This window comes from Podarcis cretensis, assembly GCF_951804945.1.
Source record: "Podarcis cretensis genome assembly, chromosome: 11".
In the NCBI taxonomy this organism is placed as follows: Eukaryota; Metazoa; Chordata; class Lepidosauria; order Squamata; family Lacertidae; genus Podarcis; species Podarcis cretensis.
In genome coordinates, this window is record NC_137180.1 from 54,046,076 (window position 1) to 54,060,772 (window position 14,697).

A 14,697-nucleotide genomic window follows, 5' to 3' on the forward strand; every position below is an offset into this window, starting at 1 on the left:
CTTCAAGGGGCGGGGTAGGTGATGGCCGCCACCTCCCCTCCAACACACAACACATTTCCCAGTGCCTAACCGCCAAACCTTACAAACTTGTGATGTTTTGCTATGAGGTAGGCAAGAAACCAAGAGGCTGGTGCCAATCTGCCAAGTAGAAAGAATTCCTACCAGACCCCTTGGACAACCAAGGTGACCAACTGAAGTCCATAGCAAGGACAGGTGCAGAAGCAAAACCTAGAGGGAGGGAGGGTGATCCGAGGAAGCTGGAACAACAAGGCAGTGCTTGTGTGCCCGCAACCATTTTTAAACAGCTAAACCCCACCTCCCAGGCAGCCGGATTGGCTGGCTAGGGTGTGTGACACAGGCACAGCATTCCAGTAACGCAAGGGCCTGGCCACGCCCACATGTGAACGCGGGAAGCAATTCCTGCTCACAACCCCTCCCCTCAGGGAAGAGGAGAGGCTTTGTGAACCTAAATTCTAGCCAATTAGTCTAGACTTGAAATTGGAAGACTGAATATCTGCAAAAGGAGGAACTGGCCACCACTTAGAAGACTATATCAAAAGTTCATTAGGCTCCCATAAATATCCTCCGACAGCCAGGGGTGGCTTTAATAGGCCATTGTCTGTATTTCAGCACCAAACAGATTTGTCACAGTTGCTAGTGGTAACACCCCGTCTGTGGCCTGTGGACAGGCTCAAACAGAACAGCTGGGGAATGCAGCCCTCATGCCGTGTGAGATAGGGATGGTGTCCATTTATTGACAAGGTTTTAAAACAGAGAGGGCTATGTTCTTCTCAGTGTGATGAAGTCCAGGGCTCAATTTGTATTTATACCGGGTTCCGCCACCATCTGTGCATGCTGCCGTTCTCAACATCTCAGAGGAATCAGAGAGGCATTGTTTGAAGATCTGATTAAATAGCCAGGGAAAAGCAATCCATCATTTATAAGGGGGAGAATGGAGACAGTTTACAATGGCGTCCCCATAGCTCTTTAGGATTTTGTCTTCATTTGTGTTTGCTTTCATTCTAGTCCAATGCCAAACTTTCTTTTTCAAAAAAACCCGCACACCCAAAGAACAGCAATTTGCTGTCAAGCACTCAAATATCTAGGTGGCAACTGCAATGAATTATACAACTTCCTCTAGGCTGTTCCCAGTGATGAATTAAATGACTCTATCACAAAAGATGGCCTCTATCACTCCCCCACTGGGTTGGCATCTGTGTAAAAGAGCAGAAGCTGAATGTGGGAACCAGACTTCCATGTAAAACAGCCACACACACAAACTGTAGGCTTGCCAAAAGTGAGGTGTGTGACACACACAGCAGTTCTTAAGAGGAAGGTCATCCTTCTAAGCACAGGTGACAAGTAGCATCACAAGCAGGAGCAGCTGAACTTCCTGGCACCAATGGGGAGGGGCAAGGTGTGAATGGATCAGCACATTTCTGGTCCATGTGAGTTTTGCACTCGCATAAATCCATTATTGGGATGCAGGTGGTGCTGTGGGTTAAACCACAGAGTGTGGACTTGCTGATCAGAAGGTTGCGGTTCGAATCCCTGCAACGGGGTGAGCTCCCATTGCTCGGTCCCTGCTCCTGCCAACCTAGCAGTTCGAAAGCACGTCAAAGTGCAAGTAGATAAATAGGTACCGCTCCAGCGGGAATGTAAACGACATTTCCATGCGTTGCTCTGGTTCGCCAGAAGCGGCTTAGTCATGGTGGCCACATGACCCGGAAGCTGTATGCTGGCTCCCTCAGCCAATAAAGGGAGATAAGCACCGCAACCCCAGAGTCGGCCACGACTGGACCTAATGGTCAGGGGTCCCTTTACCTTTAAGTCCATTATGTTCTATTTATGGATTATTCTATGTGTGTGGTGGTGGTGGGTGAATAAAAAGATAACTGCGCAAATTTGTATTTAAATGCATTTTTCTCCCACACAATGCATTTTGAATTTATTTTATCCTAAACATACACAATTTTAAGCATTGCTTTGGGCTGAAAACTGGCACATTGCCAAAATCTGGAGAAGTGAAAAATCCGAAGGGTAACTGTGTTCCAATCTGCACAGTAGTCCAAGGTTGGGAAGCAACTGGATGAACTTTGTATTTTAAGGCGCACTGACCTGTATCACACTTTCCAATATATGTTAACTGAAATTCAATTTTACAAGGCAGTTCTCAAGCCAAATACCATGTTCAAAAATGTGTATATTAGGGCAATGCATACATTAGAAAGGTGTATGTCAGTGACAATAGCATGTAAAAAAAAAAAGGTGTTATATTAAACTGTTTTGGAAAATGTGTATATTATGCAAAATTGCATTAAAAATGTGAATATTAGAAGGAAATCACATTCAAGTGTTGATGAATTTTCATTGGAACTTTTTCATGTTATTAAGAAAGAAATATTAACTGCATTTAAGATGGGGAAAATTAGAAACCCAGATTGCCAGATTCAGCTACCCTCAGTCCAGGGAGTCATGGACCAGGTCGGTTCATATTGGAATTTGCAAATAATTAATTCCTAAAGTATCCCTTTCCATATGTTGCTTATTTATTATTTTATTTCATAACATATAAATATACCATTTACAGTGAGTGTCTGAAAGCTAGGTGAATATCAGCACTTAAATGTAATGTGAATGTTGACAACCCTAAATGGTTTTCTGGATGTACAAAAATGCAGAAAGAGAAACATCAGAGAATGATGAAAGCCATCATAGGTACAATGTGACTTGCAATATGTCAGATCATAATCACATTGTTAATAATAAAACAACTGCTGCATATGAATTTCAGTGGCAGGATATCAAATGACATGCACAAAGAAACACAGATTTGATCAACAGCAAGATTGCATTGGAATGTCTTTGTCCTAGAAAAATGAAAGAATCATGGCGCACGCCCTTTAACTTTTGCAGGGCTGGAATAAAATCTGCTGTACAAAGGTGAGAGTCACATCCATTACTCCACCAACTTTTGTCGCTGACCCCCACTCACCTATAGAACGTGCCCCATGAACCTCAGAAAAGGTTCCCCACCTCTGCCATAATACCTGTGTGAATCAGGCCCTGATTTGCATTTGTATGCATGTCATTGAAGATTGGCAGGTTAGGAACACAGATTATTTTCAGGGTCAAAGATAAAGAGATAGAGATAAAGGCTATGGTGGAATTAGCCACCTGCCCCTGTCTCACCATCTGTTTTCATAAGGATGGTTTATTTTTATTTTTTTAAAAATGCATTTATTTTATTTTTATTTTTCTACCTTTGGTTTCAGTCAATTAGCCAAGATTATTCTGCCTCCAGAATAACAATAAGGTGAGAATGCAAATGGACAGCAAAAAATACGACACACTTTCTATGGAGGTCAGACCCAAAGAAGGAGTTTCAACTCAGTACCTCTGTTCTGTTCTCTAAACGTGGCTTCTTTTTCACCACCTCCTCTTTAAAGAACAACATCCGTCCACATCAAAGTCTCCTTTTCAGCATATGCCTGATCTTTCACTTTCTTTGTAATGCAAACACTTTAAACAACAGCATGCAGCAAGGAAACACATGTCCCCTTCAGGTAATGAAACATTTGCAGGTGGGACGCTCAGGACCAGATTTGGCGTCTCCTTCCATCCACCAGCCTACCAAAGGGCCCCAGCCACCATGGACCTGCCTTCTTCCATGGGCTTCCTCTAATTGCCTTGTCTACACCGCCTCCTAGGTCAGCACAAATAGCAAAACTACCAACTAAAAAGGAGATGAAGGCATGTATGTCACCAAGTCCTACTCTGAATGGTCCCATTTAAAAATGCATTTAAGTTAGTCGTTTTCATGGATTCCAGTGGGCTTACTCTGAGTAGGCTTAGTCAAATACAACCCAGAGATGTGATTCCACACACCTTCTGCTGGGGTGGGGCATGGAGGGGAATGACATTTCCTGCAGCACATGTGGCATCTACTTAGCATCATTCAAGGGACTAGCCTAGGGCTCTTCTGTCCCAATGGAAACGGGTGATACACAACAATGAATGATTACTCGCCAGTATCGCTATAGACCAGGCATGTCCAACAGGTAGATCGTGATCTACCGGTAGTCCAGTGGACGTCAGTGGTAGATCATTGGTAGATCACTGGCTCCCCCAAAGAAGCTCAAAAACTTTGTCCTGCACCCCAAAAAAACAGGGCCCTCCTTCCTAAAAAAAAAAAGCTCAAGAACTTCAACCTGAACTCCCCAAAAGGGGATTGATCACTGCCAGTTTTTAACTCTGTGAGCAGATCGCAGACTCTTGGGAGTTGGCCACCCCTGATATAGACTGATGACCACAATAGTAAGAATCCAAGCAAAAAAAATGCAGGAGCTGGTGTAGGTCACACACAGGGGTGGATGAAGTGGGGTGCAGTGGGGGCAGACCTCCCCAGGTGACATTTGGCGTGCCTCCCACCCACAACTCCCAAGCCTACCCCAAGCCATCAGGGGAAGGGGGGAGCTGCGATGCTTTGCCGGTGGCATTCCCCCTTCTCCCTTCGTTTTGACAGCTGGGGGAGGCTTGGGAGTCACGGGCGGGTGGCGCACTGAATGTCCACAACCAGCGGCTTGCTCGGCCCCAGTGGGCAGCTCGCTCCACTCCTGGCTGCAGGGCGTGCACACCGCTCCATGCACCTGAGCGGCTATCCTGAACCTGGGAGGGCACCCTCCATGCTCCTCCCCCTTTGGGAGCACGCCCCGCCCCCCTCAGGAGCGTGCCCGCCCTGGGCAGCGCTGGCATATGTTCTGCCGCTAGTCACACAGTCCAAGACTCTGCTAATCATATTAATTAAAACAAAGCAAACGATTCTTTATGTCTCTTGCATCTTACCAGGTTCAGGGATGATGAGCTGTGCACTGGTTTGAGCATTCCCAGCATCATTTTCAGCTACACACTGGTAGAAGCCTTCATCTGATTTTACCAAGCCCAGAATCCGCAGGTTGCTGCCACCCTAAAGAGAGGGAGAGAAGCAGATGCAATTACCTAGAGCTGTGCCTCACAAACTTCACAGGTTTTTTTCTCTCTCCTGAATTAAAATTGGAGGCACACTTCAGTTTTACAGTTTCCTCAATGTTTTCAGTGAGATAAGCTGTGGGAAAACTTCTTTTCTATATAGCAGTAGCGGCCAGCAGGGAGCAGGGGACTCCTTGTACCTGACCTCCCATTGCAGGGTAGCTACTGCTTATAGGGAGGAGTGAGGACACTGGCATTTTGCAAGCAGATGGGTAGGTGTGCCAGGTGGACTCCGTTGGTGCACCCACATGGCATCAGCCACCTGCTGCCTCACCCTCTTCTGCAGTGGTGTAGCGTGGGGGGTGCAGGGGGGCCGGCTGCACCGGGTGCAACATCTGGGGGTTAGGGTTAGGGGGCGCAAATCCACGGGTTAGGGGGCGCAAATTACTTGCCTTGCCCCGGGTGCTGACAACCCACGCTACGCCACTGCTCTTCTGTCTCCTGCTAAGAGGTGGAACAGTGGAACGAACTCCCTCGGGAGGCTGTGGGTCCTCCTTAGAGGTTGATTGAGCATCTATGATGGATGCTTTCCTTGAGTATCCTGCATGGCAGGGAGCTGGACTAGTTGGCCCTCGAGGTCCCTTCCAACTCTACAAGTCCAGGATTCTAAGAGGTAATGACTGCTGTTCAGAGGTCAGGTGCAAGGAGCCACCCATCCCTATAGGCCACTACCTCTGTTCAAGGCTTCATTCCCTTGGGGCCAGTAACCAGTTGGGTTCATTGGCTCATGGTGTGCAGGTCTGATGCTAGTGGTGGGCAGATCTGACGCTGTATTGTTTTTAATATTCGGTTGGAAGCCACCCAGAGTGGCTGTGGAAACCCAGCCAGATGGGTGGGGTATAAATAATAAATTATTATTATTATTATCTGGAGCCAAAAAGGTTGATAGGCCTAGCACCAACTATGAGTATGGCCAGAACTGCAAGAAGATCAAACCTCTCCATTCTTAAGGAAATCAGCCCTGAGTGCTCACTGGAAGGACAGATCCTGAAGCTGAGGCTCCAATACTTTGGCCACCTCATGAGAAGAGAAGACTCCCTGGAAAAGACCCTGATGTTGGGAAAGATGGAGGGCACAAGGAGAAGGGGACGACAGAGGATGAGATGGTTGGATAGTGTTCTCGAAGCTACCAGCATGAGTTTGACTAAACTGCAGGAGGCAGTGGAAGACAGGAGTGCCTGGCGTGCTCTGGTCCATGAGGTCACGAAGAGTCGGACACAACTAAACGACTAAACAACAACAACAAAGAACTGAAAGCAGATTTGTCACAGGTCCTTTTTTTCCTGCCACCAATTTTCTCTTTTGTCCAGCCAACCCCTTTCAGCCAATTTTTACCACTCCTTGCCACCCACATGACAAAGGTTGCCTGCCCTACCACTGCACTGCAAGACTATCTGTCCACAAGCCCATCTTTTTTTGTGCTTCGGCCACGCATTGCTGTTGATCCTCTGAGGACAGGTAACCCCGATCCGCATGAGGTGGAACTGCAAAAGTCTGGACCAATTTTTACATTTTCTGTATTGTATTTCTTGCACACCGCTGAGAGATTATTGCAGTTAAAGCAGTTTATTACTGTTACAGTTTATTACTGTTGCCACTATTGAAACCCATCCCCTCAGCAAAACCCTTTTAGTGCCAGCCTCCTTTAGTCATGTTTTAGAAGCCAGCATCACCAGCAACATGGATATGGATAAAACAGGGGAAAGAGTCGTGTGGAAGGTTTCCAGCAACTGGAAGTCAGAAGCATGGATGAATCCATCACTCTGTCATCCCAGTGGCCAACCAGATGCCTATGGGAATCCTGCAAGCAAGACCCAAGGGCAAGAGTATTCTGCCCTCCTGCGGTTTCCAACAACTGATAGTAAAAAGCAAACAGCCTTCAAACATTAAGGCAGAGCATAGCCACTATGGCTAAAAGCCTTTGCCTCCCTGAATTTGTTTGATCCTCTTTTAAAGCCATCCAAAAAAGCATCCTCTTTAAGGTATGCTGCTATTCACTCATGCCCACCAGTTCCTCCCTAGAGGATTGTAATAAAATGCACATACATTAAATAATGTGCTGACTCGGTTTGCTCACCCTGCTACCAGGACATTTGATTAACTAATAGTAATACTGCGGCCGCACATAAGGGCAGTGCAAACACTTTATGCAACATGTAGAATCAACATCAAGAGGGGTCTGCATTGCATAATGGGTGCACTTAGTGTCAGAAGATTCGGTGGATTTGTTTGGGTGTTTTTAAATACTTTTGCAGGCAAGCGAATGGATTTGAAGGTCAACACTTCCCAGGTTACAGGCAGCCACAAAGGGAAGGAGGCCATTTCGTTTCAGCTGCATCCGGGCAGGGTTTCATCTGGAGGTGCTGTTGGCAGGCAGAATTAAATGATGCTGTAAAACTTTGGCTTCTAAGGAAGAGTCTTTGGCACCGCAAAAAAGGAGAAGAAATAAATAAAAATGTTCTGCCTAGAATGATTCTATTATTAAAAGTCTTTCTTCCCTGGGCAGTTTTGGAAAAAAAGAACAAAAAGGGAACCTGCCCTTTCCCAATTACTTAATGAAAATGTCTGTCTCTTGGCAAGCTGAGCAAAGCCTGCCTGATTGTCTTTATTATAAACAGCAATGGTGGGTAAAGTTGTGTGAACTTGGATGCTCCTATAACTGAGTAAATCTTCCTCTCTGAATGAAAAGCGGGGAAAGCGCCCATGCCTTTTTATTAACTGGAACATGTTTAATTTAGATAATCATTGTCAATTTCACTTAATAGAAGGAACATTAATTAAGAAAGGGCAATCTGATCTATATGCATGAGATTGCTAAACCTCTAAAATAAAAGTCATTATGGCGGGCTGGATTATCCAATGGCCACAATTTTTTATAAAGCATCAGTTAACTACTTCTGAACTGAAGACAACTCTGCATATTCCACGTATTGTCTGGGCAGGCATACAATGAAGGTTCGGTGTAACCTTAGACCGGTAACTTCCATTGTACATCCATGATTTCCTGTATCAAAGAGCTTTATGCAAGCTCTATCGGGGGGGGGGGGAGAAAGTCTGGAATGTTATGACAGGATGGGACATACCTGTTTTGACCGCCTAATGGTAAGAGCTGTTCAACTGTAGGGTAGATGTCATTAGGACGCCAAGTGATTGGCATCCACCTGTCAGAGTGGGTTTATGGAGGGTGTTTTGCACTATCCTGATCCACTTCTTGACCCTTGCTATAATTCTATGATGCAGTAGTCTTCAAAATTTCCTCACCTGGGGCCCACCTTTAGTACAAAAATACACCTGATTTCTCACTTATTTGTTTTTTCTTTTTAACCACTTTGTATGATAGTAGGGACGCAGGTGGCGCTGTGGGTTAAAACCTCAGCGCCTAGGGCTTGCTGATCGAAAGGTCGGCGGTTCGAATCCCTGCGGCGGGGTGCGCTCCCGCTGCTCGGTCCCAGCGCCTGCCAACCTAGCAGTTCGAAAGCACCTCCGGGTGCAAGTAGATAAATAGGGACCGCTTACCAGCGGGAAGGTAAACGGCGTTTCCGTGTGCGACTCTGGCTCGCCAGAGCAGTGATGTCACGCTGGCCACGTGACCCGGAAGTGTCTCCGGACAGCGCTGGCCCCTGGCCTCTTAAGTGAGATGGGCGCACAACCCCAGAGTCTGTCAAGACTGGCCCGTATGGGCAGGGGTACCTTTACCTTTACCTTTATGATAGTAGTGCTGTTGTTGTGTTTCACATTAGATAGGGCTCAGTAACGGGTCATTAAAGACCAGTGGTCTGTGGCAGGGGTTTTTTCAGCTGTGCTCTGGGGATCCTTGAAGTACCCCAGAAACATTTTAAGGGTTCCTCAACAAGCAGTGAGTGATGGCAGACAAGTTTCCTGAACAGACAGGTTGCCCACTGCTACACATATTTGTAGCATCTTTGAAGGTGCCCTAGGGAAGTTTTTAATATGTGACATTTTAGTGTATTTTTCATCCTTGCTGGAAGCCGCCCAGAGTGGCTGGGGAAACCCAGCCAGATGGGCGGGGTACAAATAATAAATTATTATTATTCTTATTACTAGGTATTTCTTCTGAGGCCCTTCTCCAGGTCTTCCCTCTGAGGGAGTCTCAGAAGGTGAGAGGCCTTTCCGGTTGTAGCTCTTCATCTGTGGAATGTTTTCCCCACTGAGATCCACCTGCCACCTTTGCTGACATCTTTTTGGAACCAGGTAAAAACGTACCTTCTACTCATAGGCTTTTGATGGACTAAGCTGATTTTCTTTTGCTGTTAGTGTGCTGCCATAGCTTCCTTTAGCTATTGATGGGGAGTGTTCTTTTTTTAATGAGTATACCCAAGTGACCAGGTAGAGAAGTCTGGCTGGTGTATATTAAAGGACCAGGTTCAGAGCACTACAGGGGAAACAGTTGCTACAGCCGAAGGCAGATGGAGGGAAATAGCAAGGGAAATGGAAGAAAACTGGGGAAGCTTGGAGGATCCAGGAGCTAAATGAAAACTAAAGCTAAAACTAAGTCTACTTTTGGTAGAACCTTTTACAGAGCCCATTGAATTGTCTGTTTCCTTGTTTTGGAATAATGGTAAAAACAAATAATGATTACCACTATCTGAAAATAATCACTAGGAATGACGACTTCTCCATTCTTGATCCATTGCACTGTAGGAATTGGTTTTCCAGAAACAGAGCATTCAAACTCAATGTCCATACTTTCATAGGCATAGAGATTTGAAGGATGATTGATAAACCATGGTGGAACTGCAAAAACAAAACAGGGAGAAAAAGATCTTAGTCAGCATGAATGTATATATATCACAAATATATATATATCGACAAAAAAAATTTGACACATCGTGTTCTGCTCTCCCTTTCCTTCTCGCCGACAGCCCAGAGAAAACGATTTCCTCCAGCCTACATCATTCAATGCTGAAAGCTTAAACCTGGCACTGGCCTCTGCCCACTATATATAGCTGGAGGAGCGGTCCCTCCCCTCCTTGTCTGGCAGTGTTCACTATCTCTTGATGGCTTCCTTCATGGGCCATCACTGGTCTTTGTGCCTTAATGGCTTAAACTCAGCTAGCTCTGCCAGGCTAGGGTAGCTTACTAGCACAAGCTAAACCCAGGTATGTTGGTGTTTGACACAGTTTAATCAAACTTGATTAATTCTAACTTCTACTAATTCTAAGAATTATGGGTGACTTGCACCTACAAACTCCAGCACCCTGGATCTATAACAGCAGCCATTCAACTGCAACCATATCTAATATAGGTTTCCATGATGCATCATGTTTCAAAACTGACCAGACCTTTGATGTGTCTGGGCAAAGCTTGGATAACCACATTGATTATGTAACAGTGGGGACAACATCTTCATTTGCATAAGTATAACCTGTGATTAGCTTTGCAAAATGAATCAATACGAGCAACATTATTTCCAAGCACAGAGGAGGAAGACTTAAGCCAGATTATCTTTTCGGAGCACAAATTCCTATTAAGCTGGCAATTATCTGTTGTCTTGTATTACTATAATGTATTAACACTTTTGCTGTATGGTATATGATATGCTAATTTAATTTAATTTCATCATTACCATAATACTAGTTATAGTATGATAAAAATTTGCAATTCAAGAGAAACTGCTAATAACATCACATTTCTAATGAGTTTTCCCATCATCAAAGGAGACAAGGAGGGGTGAGGGGAATCAGTCCTGTTTGTCAGCTTTCAACCAGGGAACAATATTCATTATTTTGAATATTCATGGTTGCTAGAAAACCAAATTAGATTTTAATTTCCTGGGTAGCATCCCTGGCTTATTTTTTGATACAGAAAATGCAATTGTATTTCTTAAGCAGCCATGCATAATGTCTGAATTATAAAGTTTTTACAACTGTATCAATAGCAAATGCCATTGTGAAATATGCACACAGTGGATTCCAGAGTCCACCAGGGCTGCAGACACATATCATGAATTTTCAACCTTCTTGTACTCAGTAGCTAAGGTTCAATTCATATCATTACTTTCCATCACACAAGGTCAGTAAAAATACTTATGTTAAAAATTATATCTAGGCTTTCCTTTAAAAAAATCCAAGTCAGGTAAAATTTCAAGATAAAAAATAACCATATCCAAAAGTGACAATATGAACATTTTAAAAAATAAAATCATAGAGCAGTAAGATATAAACATAGTAAGTATGAATGAGAGCACCAGCGAAACAGTAGCTGTATACGGGATCCTCCTCAGAGGGGGTCCTGGTTGCGCGCGGGCCAGGGGCCATCCCCAAAAACTTATTTGGTAGGGTCCTAGGGTGGAGCCAGGCATGTATAGTGAGGCCCCATAGCCAGGTTGCTTGAGCCAATCCGGTTATGGAGACATGATTGGGGAGGCTATAAAAGCGGAAGCGCAATGTGGTCAACGGCCCTTGCTTCACGCTGCTGAACACCTGCCCTCCCGTCCCTATGGTTTGTTTGTTTGTTTGTTTGTTTTGTCTTGGCCTTGCTTTGGACATAGTGTGGTTAACCTGTTTTGGAATGGGGACCGGGTAGGTTTTTTTTTTCATTTGGCAGATTGGCAATGGCCATTTGGTTTTTGCCTACCCCCTTAGCAATCGTCACAACTTTGTAAAGTTTGGCGGTTAGGCATTGGCTGGGGAGCTGAGTGGGAGGTGAGGTGTGGCCATCACCTGCCCCTCCATGAATAAGGGTATTCTGGTAGTAGAATCTGGGGGTCCTGGATCTTGTCCAAAGTCCGCTTGAGGGGCTAGGGCCATGCCAGGACCACAGGAACCCCGGGGTGAGCTTTGGTTGATCTTCATCGATGTTGCTCCCTCGTTTGGTGTTTACTCTTCCAGACTTCCTGTCAGAGAGGCAGGAGTCAGTTATAGTCTGTTGCCAATGCCTAAGGCCAATACCACTCACTATGCTGTAATCAATAAAGTTGTGGCCCAAATTTGCCCAATTACTTAAACTAAAATTATGTGTCAGTGTGAAGTTATTTATTTGGGGGGTGGCTTGGGGCCTTGAGGCACAAAAAGTGGTACCTTGGTTCTCAAACTTAATCTGTTCTGTAAGTCCATTCCAAAACCAAAGCATTCCAAAACCAAGGTGCACTTTCCCATAGAAAGTAATGGGAATTAATCCATTCCAGACTTTTAAAAACAACAATTTAACAGCAATTTAACATGAATTTTACTGTCTAACGAGACCATTGATCCATAAAATGGAAGCAATAAACGTTGTACTGCAGTCACACAATCAACCAACCAGTAGCTGAACTGGGTTCCACACAGTCACAAAAACAAAACAAAAAGAGCCGCAAAAACCAAAACGCAAAATAAATAGCAAAAACAGACAGACCTCGGCGTAACACTCAATACAGAAGTGTGACACTCAAAACGGAAGGATAAGACTCAAAACAGAGCAGGCTCAGCTTCTGAAAAAAGTTTACAAACCAAAACACTTACTTCCGGGTTTGCAGTGTTTGGGTTCCAAGTTGAGAACCAAGGTACCACTTTACAGGCAACTTGTGGCTCCCAGCCTAATTTTGAAAGCCCTTTTGAAAGAGAGGATTGGAGCCCACTAGCATGAGCAATCTGTCCCCTGCCACTGCAGCCCCACTGGGTGGAGAGGAAAAGGAAGGAACAGGAAGGAGGATTGGTGGAAAGGGAAATGGAGGCTCTGCATGCTTTATAATGTCCTTGTACATTGCTGACTTTAGCGCCACACAAAATCAGCATACAGCCCCTGACAGATTGCAGGAAAATGCAGCAATCATCAGGAAAAGAAGTGGAACATCCTGGCTATACAAGGAATGTCAGGATTTTTTTTTTTTTTTAATTAAAAAAAAACTTCATTAAAAAAGAGTAAAAAGGATGGCATGGAGAAAGCAAACAGAGAACAGCTTTTCTCCCACTCTCAAAACGTTATAACTCACGAACATCCAATGGAGGTGTATGTTGAAAGATTCAGCATAGGTAAAAGAAAGTCCTTCTTCTCACAGCACATAATTAAACTATGGAACTTGCTCCCACAGAAGGCAATGATGGTCACCAACTTGGATGGTTTTAAAAGAGGATTAGACTGATTCATGGAAGTCAAGGCTATCATTGGCTACTATCCATTAGGGCTATGTTCTACCTCCACTGTCAGAGGCATTATGACTCTGAACAGGTGGGTAGTGTGCTGGGCCCGGGGGTAAACCCGAGCATCGCAGTCCAGATCCGGTCCCGAATCCAAGGGTTCTGCGAAGAGTCAGTTCAACAGGGCCAAGGCAGGAAACCAGGCTAAGTCAGGCACAGGGTCACAGGCACAGGTACTAGCAAACAGCAATGTTGCTCCCACAACCTGAGGCAGGGTCTGACAGCCTTTTATCTCTGTCAGAGTAACAGCCGGTCCTGATCCCCCAGTGACTCACCACCTCCCTGTCTTGCCCGAAGGTGAGCACTCCTCCTGCAAGTCTCTCCTTCTCTCAGACCTTAGTCTCTGCAATTCGCCTCAGCCTCTCCTGACCCAACTGGTAGTGGAGCAGCTGTAAGTGATTGCCCAGCTGGAGGCAACGAGGTAATCCCCACATCGGGAGCCAGGAGAGGCTCAGGCCCCTGACTCTGCCCAGTTGGTGCTTGTTGCAGGGGAACCTGTGCAGACTGGAGCTCTTCAGAATCAGGCCCCAGACTTGGTTCCGATGCAGCCTGATGCAGAGGGTCCGGTGCAGACTGAGACTCCTCTGGTTCCGAGTCCGAACCTGAGTCCCAGGCCATCACAGATAGAGTGCTGTCCAGCTTGCAGGCTCCCTGTAGTCATCTGATTGGCCACTGTGAGAATGTTAATAGCTTTTTCCTCCATGAACTTGCACAATCCTCTTCCAAAGCAAACCAAGTTGCAGACCATCACTACCTCTTATGACAGCGAATCCCATAATTTAATTAATTGAATGAATACTTCCTTCTTTGTGTCCAGAGTCTTCCAACATCCACAAAGTATTGACAACAATGGTTAGAGTTGTAATTCTGTCTGTTTCACGAGGCTGCTGAACTACAGGTATGCACATGAACTTACGAAGCAGACTCATACATTCACACCAAGCCTCTCCGCCATTTTATTTTGTCTGACCCGAATCTTCCAACAGCCATCTTCACTGGACGGACATGAGCTCTAGCATTATGTGGAAAGACGAAAAATGTCTCCTAATCTACTTTGCCCATACCATGCATAATTTTTGCCCTGCTCCCTCTTACTCACTCTTTTTTCTAAAATAAAAATCTCCAAATGTTGCAACCTTTCCTCAACAGGGTATTGATCTAATCCAGTCCCTTGTTCTGGCTGCCCTTTTTTGAGTGGGACCCCAAGGCCAAGGAGATAGCCTAATGAGCTACTACAGACATATCAGTCCACTATAGGTCCTTTGCCTATAGGCCAGTTTCTCCAACTTAAGCTCCAGCCCATGACCTCTGGGAGTCTTAGCTGGAGAATAGGCCCGGAAGGGCCTCAAGCCTGAACCCTGACAACTGATTCCTTGGCATTTGTAACAGGGAAGCATACCAGAAACCGTTTCAAGTGCTATTAGATTTCAGAAACATGAGGCAATGTAGTTCTGATCCACACACACAAAATGAGTGTGGTTCTCTATGCTTCCGCTATAGGAATCCCGTGCCTAAACAAACAGACACCGAT

The 14,697-nt window shown here is 45.2% G+C and overlaps 1 protein-coding gene across 3 annotated transcripts in view; it reads right to left on the minus strand.

Annotated features, from left to right (window-relative positions):
- Positions 1–14,697, minus strand: part of DCC (DCC netrin 1 receptor) — a gene marked incomplete at its 5' end in the record, with an annotated part of 954,207 nt that overhangs the window by 358,257 nt on the left and 581,253 nt on the right. For all 3 annotated transcript variants that reach the window (XM_079994683.1, XM_079994682.1, XM_079994684.1), the window contains 2 exons: positions 4,846–4,966; positions 9,629–9,783. In XM_079994683.1, coding sequence (XP_079850809.1) covers positions 4,846–4,966; positions 9,629–9,783 — 276 coding nt within the window. The remainder of the gene's footprint in view (positions 1–4,845; positions 4,967–9,628; positions 9,784–14,697) is intronic.